Source organism: Triticum aestivum, chromosome 4B, assembly GCF_018294505.1.
Source record: "Triticum aestivum cultivar Chinese Spring chromosome 4B, IWGSC CS RefSeq v2.1, whole genome shotgun sequence".
NCBI lineage: Eukaryota > Viridiplantae > Streptophyta > Magnoliopsida > Poales > Poaceae > Triticum > Triticum aestivum.
Genome location: NC_057804.1, coordinates 649,538,205 through 649,548,828, shown reverse-complemented (window position 1 = coordinate 649,548,828; position 10,624 = coordinate 649,538,205). Strand labels below are relative to the sequence as shown.

The 10,624-nt window shown below is 48.7% G+C and overlaps 1 protein-coding gene across 1 annotated transcript in view; it reads left to right on the top strand.

The window, feature by feature from the left end:
• Positions 1-3,685, top strand: part of LOC123090353 (nascent polypeptide-associated complex subunit alpha, muscle-specific form-like) — a 23,914-nt gene extending 20,229 nt beyond the window's left edge. Inside the window, exons 2-4 of the mRNA XM_044511691.1 lie at positions 428-914; positions 1,006-1,161; positions 2,188-3,685. Coding sequence (XP_044367626.1) covers positions 428-914; positions 1,006-1,161; positions 2,188-2,200 — 656 coding nt within the window. The 3' untranslated portion in view covers positions 2,201-3,685. The remainder of the gene's footprint in view (positions 1-427; positions 915-1,005; positions 1,162-2,187) is intronic.
• The last annotated feature ends 6,939 nt before the right edge of the window (positions 3,686-10,624 follow it).

The window sequence follows — 10,624 nt, the reverse complement described above, 5'->3', positions numbered from 1 at the left end:
CAACCCCCTGCACCCTCCCCCGCTCCACCGCCGCCGACGACCCACCGCACCCTTCCCTGCTCCACCGCCGCCGACGACCCACCGCACCCTCCCCAGCCCGCTCCACCGTCACAAATGAATGCAACTAAAATTATTACTATTTCATATTCATATTCATTTTCTTAAAAATTATTAGATTCAACAACAAATAATTAAAAAAATTACTTATGGCGCACCTCTGGCTGGTGTGCCATTGCTGTATAAAAAAAAGATTACTAATGGCGCACCTCTGCCTGGTGCGCCATTGCTATATAAAGAAAAGAATACTAATGGCGCACCGACGGATGGTGCGCCATTGCTATCTAAAAAAACATACTAATGGCGCACCACTGCAGGGTGCGCCATTAGAAAGCTTCCCCCTAGCTAATTTCTCCCTCTCCCTCGCCAGACCCCCTTCGTTCCTCTCTCCTTCGTCAGATCCAACCCGCGCGCTGCCCCCCGACCCACGCCGCCGCCGCCCCGACCCTCACCGGACTCCACCCCCGTGCCCTCGCGGCTCATTTGTTGCGGCGCCCCCGCCAGACTCCACCCCCGTGCCCCCGCCAGCCCACACGGCTTCGTTGCGGCGCCGTCGCCGTTCTCTTCACCGACCTCGCCGTCCGTCCGCCGTCGCCGCCTCGTGCTCCGGCTACTCCCTCCCCTCGCGCGCCCACATACGGCGGCGAAGGTGCCCGGGTCCCCCGCTCGCCGTCTCCTCCGACTCCTCCCGGGCCGTGCTCGCTGCCCCCCGTGCTCGCCGTCCCCGAGCCGAGCGCCGCCTCCCTCGCCGTCCCCCCTCCGCCCGCGCCCACGCCCTCGACGTCCTCCCGCCCAAGCCTCGAGGGCACCCGCGTGGAACGGATCCTCACCTCCGACCCCAAGCTCCCCTTCAAAGTGTGAGTACAGATCCCCCCTCTTCCTCCTCCCCCCACCCTCCTCGGACCAGATCTCGTCCTGATCCGCGTGTGTCGTGCGGTGGCCTCGCAGGTTCAGCGTGCCGGAGGCGGCGCCCTTCACCGCGGTGCTCAAGTTCGCCGCCGAGGAGTTCAAGGTTCAGCGTGCAGGTCTTGCTGTGCGTCAAGCGCCTGGTCTACACCAACGACGCAGGGGAGGTCGTCAAGGGCGTCTGCTCCAATTTCCTCTGTGAGTCCCAATTCCCTCCCAGAGATGAGGAATATGCATTCTTCTTTTCAGACTTAGAACACTCTGAAAATTTATTCAGACTAACGGTGTTCGGTTCAGTTAAGCTGAGGATTTTCTGCAGTTCTGAAATCAGGATCGGTCGATTTGATTTTTAAATTAGACAGACCGCGCAAATGTTATTCTTGAATGCACTAGTTTCCTCTGTGAGTCCCAATTCCCAAGGGTAAGAAATTAGCATTGTTAGTTCTGAACAATCTGCTAATTATTCAGACTTAATAGTGTTCAGTTTAGTTCACGCCTTTTGCAGCTCAGAAATAACGATCAGTTAATTCTCGTTTTGACTAGGCTCATTTAGTGTGTGCTAAGTAGAATCCAAAAAGGTTATCTCTGCGGTGCATTGCAATGGATTTGACAACTTGGCACTCTGTTTTTCCTCAATTGCATTCCTCTGTACTGCTCTCTGAAGATTCTGCTAGTGTTCAGAATTCAGAGTCGGTTGAGTTCAGGCTTTGTTAGGTGTTCTGTAGGTTCAAATATGCCTGTGAATTTGTGGGAGAAAGAGAGTTAGTGTAGAGCAGTACATCCAAGAAAATATGCCTGTGAATTGTTATGCACAATGTACATACACGTGTAGGTTCAAATATTTTCTGTAGGTTCAAATATTTCTGTAGGTGTACTTCAATGGTACATCTACTTTTTTGTCTATGAATTGTAGTGCAAGTGTACTGCTAGTGTACGTCCTGATCCTAAACAAAAAAGTAGAGCCAATGAGCCAACCCGTACATACGTGTACGTGTATACCAAGTAAATATGCCTGTGAATTGTTATGCACAATGTGCAGATGTTAGTGTAGAGCAGTACATCCAAGAAAACATTTCATCAATAGTACTTCAATGCACCAGTAGTTTCCTCAAATCTTAATCAAGCTAAATAGCTATTTAATGTGGGCATGTGCTCCCACACTTCTTTTTTTATATATCAAGAAGTATGGACTGCTTGGTTTATTTTCCTTTGGTTCCTTTTCAGGTATCTGGTCTGAAATCAAGTCAAATTAACTTCTAAGCATTTAGCTTTAGCAAGTCAAATTATCAGTTTCATACATTCTTTGATTCCAGGTAAGCATTTTTTCCCTACCTTCTGTCTTTTTGCTGCACTGTTATTTATTGTATCCATACTTTCTGTTAATTTTGCCAGAACATAGAGTTCTGAAGGCTGACTATCCTGTCACTTCAAGTGATTGTGGGTTGCATTATCTTATCTTATTATATGCTTTTAGTTGATTATTTTTGTGTCTTGATTTGTTGGTGGGATGAAGGTTTTGGAAAACTGGAAACCAGGGTCCTTCAAAAGATATCTATAGAAATATAAGCTGAAGCGCTTTTGTCTCTCCCTAGAACTGTTGGTATTTGAGTAGCTAGATGTAGAAGGGTAGGGAACAACATAAACTTGAAAAAGTAGAAGCAATAGCTAGTTTCCAGCTTAGGGACCAGTACTAGGTGTGATGTTCCCCTTTGTTTATCTAGAGCCTGATTCACGTACTAATTGCAATTAATAAAACTGTTAGCAATGAAACATCACATCCAAAATCTGTTCCCCGTTGCGTGAGCTCTGATTCAGACTGAGGCATGCATGCTGCTAATTTGTCTTGAACTTGAAGTGGGATTAAGTGCCCACCATGATAATAAAGAAGCTAAGTAGCGAGTCATGTTCCAACAGTAGTAGTAGTGGCACATCACTGTTTCTTATTACAAAGATGCAGTGTCAACATTGTTAATCAGTGGTTGGTGATATTGACTGGCTAAGGAGCGCTTCAGCTCGGCTCAGTGGCCGCGGATTCACACATAGAAGTAGTAATTATTGTGTGAATTACACTATGAAAAGTAGTTTTAATTTGCATTTTTGTAGGACTGCCGTCCATGTGAACACTCTTAAGTTTATACTGCTTACTGTTGAATTATATGAATTTTGATCCGGTCGACGCTTGACTTTGCCTGATTTTTTTGTTCCTTGTCTAAGCTGAAAGCAGATTCGATCATGATTTTGCACTCACTGTCTGCAAATGATTATTTTTCATTTCCTTGATACAAGTGTCCCATTGGCAGTACTGCATGTACCATCTGGGCATGCAGGCTGTAACTTGAACTTGAAGAACTCCTTAGATAGTTTTATTAAAAAATGTGTAACTTTAAGAAAAATTGCAGATAAGTAGACACTAAAAATTGCAGCCATGTCAAAGTGTCATTTCATTTGGGAGCAGTAACTATAAGAAAAGGAAGTGAGTTGAATTGCAAAAAAATGGAAGGTGAAATGAAAAGAACATTGCTCTATGTGAAAATTGTATGTGCAATCTATAAATGTGAAAAACTGTATGTGCTGTCATAGGTGTTGTGCTGTCAAAAACCATATGTGCAATCTCCAGAACAATTACGCTTATGTGAAAACTGTATGTGCAATCTCCAAATGTATCATCATAATGTAGGTGCTGTGTTGTGTGATTCTTCATGCTGAGAACTTCAGCTTTTTCAACTTGCTGGACTATATGTTCATTGGTACTACTTGTGATGTTGCTGCTATACTACTTGGGAATTTTGTCAACTTGTGATGCTGCTGCTGTAACCCGAGAGACCCTTGAGTTTGTCGGAATGTCGATTAACTTTCATTCCGACAAATTCGGGTACTCCATATGTCCTATTTTTAGCAAAGGTCATGCTGAAATTTTCCGTGAATTTTAGCATGACTTTGCTAAAAATAGGACATATGGGGTACTTGCGACTAATGCATGGGCCGGGGTAGCTTAGTACTTAATTAAGTAGGATCAACTGCCCCGCCATTCTTGCTGCATTAAACCATAGGTGGCAATAGAGCCAAGTGATTAGGCCCAACTTAGAATTCTCCTTAGCATCGATAAACCCTAGATGATAAACCCAACATAGGTGGCAATAGAGCCAAGTGATTAGTGCCAAGTGATTAGGCCCAACCTAGGGTGCCTCGGCATCGATAAACCCTAAATGATGAAAACTTAACTTAGCATTTAGGGTGCCTCGACGTCGACAAACCCTAAATGATGAAACCTTGGCTTTTAGGGTGCCTCGGTGTCGATGAGAACCTAAATGATGTATGCTTAGGCTTTTAGGGCGCCTCGGCGTCAACAAACCCTAAATGATAAAAGCTTAGCTTTTAGGATGCCTCGGTGTCGACAAACCCTAAATGATGAGACCATGATCTTGTTCCTTGACAATAACCAACTTTTTGACCAAACTTTTTTTCTATTTAGAGCGAAACATGGCCCACAATGATGAGGCCGGCGGTTCGGGCGGCAAGCAATTCTAGGAGTTGTCCCAGGAGATGGAGGAAGAACCTCACCGCTATGAGGACGTGGCGGAAGACATCGATCTTGACTAGACAACCCCTAGTGGTGTCGGGGATGACACCACTGATGGTGCCGCCGAGGATAGCACAACTGATGATGGCGGCGCAGACACAGATGGCAACCAACCGAAGAGGCAACGGAAGGACTGGCGCCCGAGCGTGCTCGGCACCATCAAGGAGGAATTTACTAAAGTGAACTCCGACGGGCATCCAACGGCGCCCAAAGAATTAGTCAAGGGGTACTCGGTTCAGCTCAGGTGCATTCTCCAGAGCACCGTCTCGATCAACACCGAGAACCTAAGACATAAGGACCGAGGGAATTTGCGCAGCCTCCTCTTCACGAAGCTGCACGAACGATACAAGTTCCCCGCTGACTTTGCGAGCACACGCCTCTCAGGGAAGAAAGTGAACAGTGCCGCCCTCACGAAGATGAGCACGGCCCTATCTACTTGGAGAAGCACAGTGAAGGCAATGATTGAAAAAGGTGATAGTTATGAGAAGATCAAGGCGAAATATCCTTTGATCAGCGAAGATGACTACAAGGAGTTCAAGATCAAGTGCGAGAGCAGCGCAACCTCCGAATCAAGTCAGTGGGGGAAAGAAATGCGGGAGTTGAACTTAGGGGTCCACCAACTCGGTCCCGACGGTTACAGAGTGGCGGAGCCTATATGGGACAAGGAGGACGCGGAGCGTGCTGAGCAAGGCCTACCGCCCCGCTTTGAGAAATACCATGACAAGCAGACCAGGAACTATGTCAGGGCCCGGTACAAGGAGGACCCGGTAACAAAGGAGCTTACCACGGATCTAAAGACCAGGGCGCTTGAGCTTGTTCTGGTAAGGAATACACCCCCGCGTAATTAGCTCCATATCGTTGCATTCTAATTAATCCTCAATATTTCTAAATGGTTCACATTCCTTCCGCAGGACACTGAAAGCAGTAGCGCGGGGTCATCTCAGAGCTCCCCTTTCGACACCCCTTTAAATAGGGCGTTGAATGTAATGAAAAACAAGGATAAGCTCAGTAAGCCGTCGTCAGCTGGTCGTGTGGCCGACAAAGGCTTGTCCACAAAATGGTCATCATACTATACCGCTGGTGGGCGAAAGGAGAAAAAGACCAGCTCGGAAATCCAGTCGCGCGAGGTTGAAGCACTCAAGTCACAAGTGGCGCGGATTCCGGAGATTATCCAAGAGCAAGTGCAACAACAACTAGAACGACGCTCACCGCCATGGCGCCTACGTTGATTCAGGGGCTGACGACGTCGATTGCGGGCGTCTAACAGGGGCCTCCCCCGGTTCCCAGCTTCACGGCCAGCAACTCGCACAATGCGCAGGCAGCACCATTGGTGTCTCAGGCGGCGCCATTGGTGTCTCCGGCGGAGGCAGTATTCGTGTCTCCGGCGCCGGCATGGGCATTGGAGCTTAATGCACCTGGGTGTACGCCGGCCGGCACCTCGCCAGCAAGCGGCCCCTCCGTCAGTTGCACACCCGCCGTTGGTGGTGCCTCGACATTAGCCGAGCTCGACGGCATCACGGTAACTAAGCCTCTCGGCCGATGACTTCATCTCCTTGCCTTTGACTGGGCATCCCTGACGCCCTACATGTTTTCGCACGGCGCCGCCGATGTTCCTTGCACTCTCCTGCACTTCGTGGGCGGCGAGTTGGTCGATGTCGCCAAGGGCAGAATAGTTCAACCGGGCAACCCCGTGTTCCACGGTAATCCGATGCCACCCACAGTGTATAGGGTTGAACTGGTTCAGGTGCTGCCAGGCTGCGACGAGCTATTACCTCTGATTCGACCCGCTGGGGCCGACGAAGAAGATGAGATGACCCTCAGCGCCTGCGTAAACTGGCCCCTGCTTTGGCTGAAGAGCCAGATTCGTTTGGGGGCGGGGGACACCACCCCACAGACAAGACCGCCAGTCGTGCCGGCGCCAAGCCATGGCAAGAACGCCGCAACGCTAGCGGACATGCCGGACATCCCTATGGCACAGGATCCAGACATGCATATGGCACAGGATCCGGACGACGATGACAACGACGACGGTACATTTACCAACGTCAATAAGTACTTTGCCGAACATGGGTACGGTGACGAGTTCTGCGTGGCTCCTTCTCAAGAACCCAACCAAGACGACCGCGATCTAGCTGGTACGACGGAGAAATCCAATTGCACCAGGCGTCGTCTGGCGTTCAGTTCTCAGGAGACGCCTCCAGCTCCCGCCTTCACCGAGCCTCAGATAGCTGAGGTGCAAAATATTATCAGCCCTAACACGCTCAAGAAGGCGGTTTGTGAGCAGAACTCGGTCCCATTATAGCAGATCAAGAAGAAGGGACGGAAACGAAAGACTAACAAGGGCGCCGGTGCGAGCCAGCCGGCACCGAGTATGATCCGTGCTCAGGATGGGCCACCTTCACCTATGGATATCTCGAGGAGGGTGCATGTGGCGGGTAGGGCGATGCTACCGACAAATATGCTCAATGCTGCAACCGGTGCTATGCGAAGTCTGCATGACAGTGTTCTTTCTTTGGAGAAGTGGTGTCTCTCCCAGAATGATGTGGCATACCCGGTTTTCGTGGCCAAGGTGCCAGAGGGCAAGGGCTTTGTGGATGGCGCCATCGGGGGTACGATCGTCATGCGGTTTGATGACATCTTTGCTATGTTTAACCTTCATCTGCTGCACTACACCTTTGTTCGGCTGTTTTCGCTGAGTATGGAGATGCGGATCATTCGAGACAAGACCCCGGACATCGTGATAGTCGACCCCTTCTACATGCATGCCAAGATCTTGGGCAGCGCTGGGGACCGGCAAGTCGCGAGTTCACACCTCAAAGGCGTCATTCTGGCAAACCCAGATAAGGATAACTTCCTCATGCCTTACTTTCCCGAGTAAGTCATCCCCTCACCGCCCTATAACATATGATTTCTTAGATTTTGATCGTTCTTTTTTTCTAACATTCTGTGTTCTGTGCAGTGACACACATTGCACACTCATCCTCTTAAGCCCGAAATATTTCACGGCCATGTATTTCGACCCGGACCGTGACTCCAAGATAGACTACACAAATATCAATAAAGTTCTTGATGATGCTCTCCCCGGCTACGCCACATCTGGAGGCACCTTTAAGAGGCCAGTTCGTAGGTACGGCAGGCACGCGTTCACCCACAATACGATGTTCCCCTGCGTCAAGTAGCCGCCTGGCGGTCAGAAGGATGCCTACTACACACTCCATCACATGTGGGAGATCGTACGGGACCATAATCACCTTCTGCTACCAAATAATGTCAAAGATTGGGCCACAGGCTTGGTGGCAATCCAGGACGCGGAGCTCCGACAAGAATTCTTTCGCATCCAGTCGGAGTTTGCAGAAATCATCCATCAAGATGTCCTTCGTACCTCGGGGCAGTTCTACCTCAGAGATCAACCGTCCAACAGTGAGATAGACACAACACTACAAATGCAGGCTGACAATGCCCGCGACTTCATGACCATCACGAAAGACGGCAGCTTCATCCACGCTCCGGTCCCATGAGTCGAGTCGAAAGTAGTGATGCTATTTGTAGTTCTGAAACATCAATTAGCTCATGTTGTAATTAAACTTTAATGAACTTGTATGTCTCTTTGGTTTGGACAGTCGTTCAACTTAGATGTAATCGATGCTATTTATTAGTAGGACCATGAATCATGCTATTAATGTCTTGCTTTTCTCTTCCGATCCTTTTGTTGCATACTTATATATTGCTTATGTATCGTCTGTTGTTTGGCTTGTGCATAGAGATGCCGTCGTATGTCGTGTACAAGAGTAAGGTTTCCGGAGTCTACGACGACTGGGAGGAGTGTCGGAGAAAGGTTCACCGTTTCAGCGGTAACAGTTACAAAGGGTACACCACTAGGGCAGTGGAGGAATCTAGATACGCCCGATATCTAGCGGGAGAGAGGAGGGAGCGTTGGACGAACCGGATGAAGACCAGTTTCATCGCGATGATGCTCATCGTGATGACCGCAGCTCTCTTCTATGTGATGGTAGTTTAGATGATCGATATTGACTTGTAATGTGAAGACAAACTCGCTACTCGCGGTCTCGAGACTTGTAATGTTCTATCTTTGTTCGGTCTTTTGAATTCGGAGACTAATATGATGAATTGTATTCGGAGACTAATCTTCTATTGTATTCAATGAATCTGCTGTTGCTGTGTGCTGATGTCTATATTCTATCCAATAATACCTTTTGTAACCTATGCAAAAATCAGAAAAGTAAAAAAAAAACCTAATATTCATACTAATGGCACATCACCACAAAGTGCACCATTAGTATGCCAAAGGATACTAATGGCGCATCATCCCACAGTGCGCCATTAGTATGCCAAAGGATACTAATGGCGCATCACCCCACCGTGCGTCATTAGTATGCCAAAGCACATGGGTAAATATGGCCCCCTGGGAGGCATACTAATGGCGCATGCTGCTCTATACTAATGGCGCACGGCGTGGTGCGCCATTAGTATACCAGATACTAATGGTGCACCAGTGGTGCGCCATTAGTATATAATACTAGTGGCGCACCAGTAGTGCGCCATTAGTAGGCAAAACTGGTGCGCCACTAGTAGGCCTTTTCCTAGTAGTGGTCAGACCGACGAAGGGGTCCCAGCCGGAAAAGCCCTCAAACCTGGTGGTTCGAAGCTCGCCTCCTCCGTCGGACCGGTGGCGCCGCAACCCTACCATCCATCCATATTTTCCTCCTCTTGTCCGCCGCCACCACTTTCCACTCCACCCGTCCACTTAGTAGCCATGCCCCTCACGCCGCCGGGTGAGGAGCGAACCCTTTCTGACGCCGGAGCGCCAGCTCGAGCTCCTTGAGCAGATCTGCGCTGTGCGCGAAGCCAGGATTGTCGCGGGGCTACCTCTGGATGAAGTGGATCCGGAGGAGGAGGAGTAGGGGGGGATGAGACGGAGGAGGAGGATGTGGGGGACGCTGGCGACGGGGATTTGCAGGCGGAGCAGCAGGCCATCCTCGATTCCCTCCGGTCGGAGTCGGCTGTGGAGGCAAGACGTCGTCGCGGGCAGGAGATGAAGGCGCAAGAGGCCGCGGTGGAGGCGGAGATGTTCGCCTACATGAATGAGGTCGAGCGGGAGAAGTATGAGATGCATGCAAAGTGACTAATTTGAGGCGTGATCGGTCAATGCCCGGCGTCTACGGGCGTTTGATGGGCCAGATTTGCTGAGTCCGGCTGTAGATGCTCTTATGACATAGATTGAGATCATATTATGTAGACATGTTGTACGTTTGGGAGGCTTAATAATCGAATTTGCACTAGTATACAGACACAACCATAATGAATATAGTACCTCTATTCCTTTAAAAGGAATGATAGCATAGGAGAAATTTCTGTGGGCGGAAATCCTGTAGGAATCCTCTAATATCATCCGCATTGTGTGAGCCCTTAGTAGCAAGTTCTACGTCTTCAGTTGAAAGGTTTCAATCAAAAGTAGTTGAAGAGTGAATCGACGATTGGGGACCACAACCCTAGCTAGATGAGTTGTTAGCAACATGCGAGTTGACTTGTGGGCTGTCACGCCCATATGTGGCACATCTTGCCCCTGATTCCCTAAAGGATAATTGGCCTAAAGGTGTATATATAATCAAGGGGAGAATTAATAATGTCTTGGCCACTGCTATTATACTCGCCCGTGCGTGGCTTGCTTTTGCATTCAAAATCTCACAGTCTTCACGAGTATGACGTCCCATCTGCACTATCTTCGCGGTCCGCTCGTTGATCAGTGGTAGGATATGATTCTTCCAGGGAATGAGTGTACGTAGTCTACACTGGTACAATCTTCTCCTCCGTCTCAAAAGATAAGACGGCGTTTTAGGCTTAGTTAGTAGTACCAAAAACTAGTCATATCTTTTCCAGCCAAAAAAAAAAACTAGTCATATCTTGCTGATATGGATTGATCCTAGCTTTGACCTCTGGAAGGAGGGCAATAATGCACACGTATTTTCACTCCTTGCCTAAAATGTTTTGAATTATGAATAATATCCCCTAAAATGTACTCCCTCCGTCCGAAAATACTTGTCATCACAATGGATAAAAATG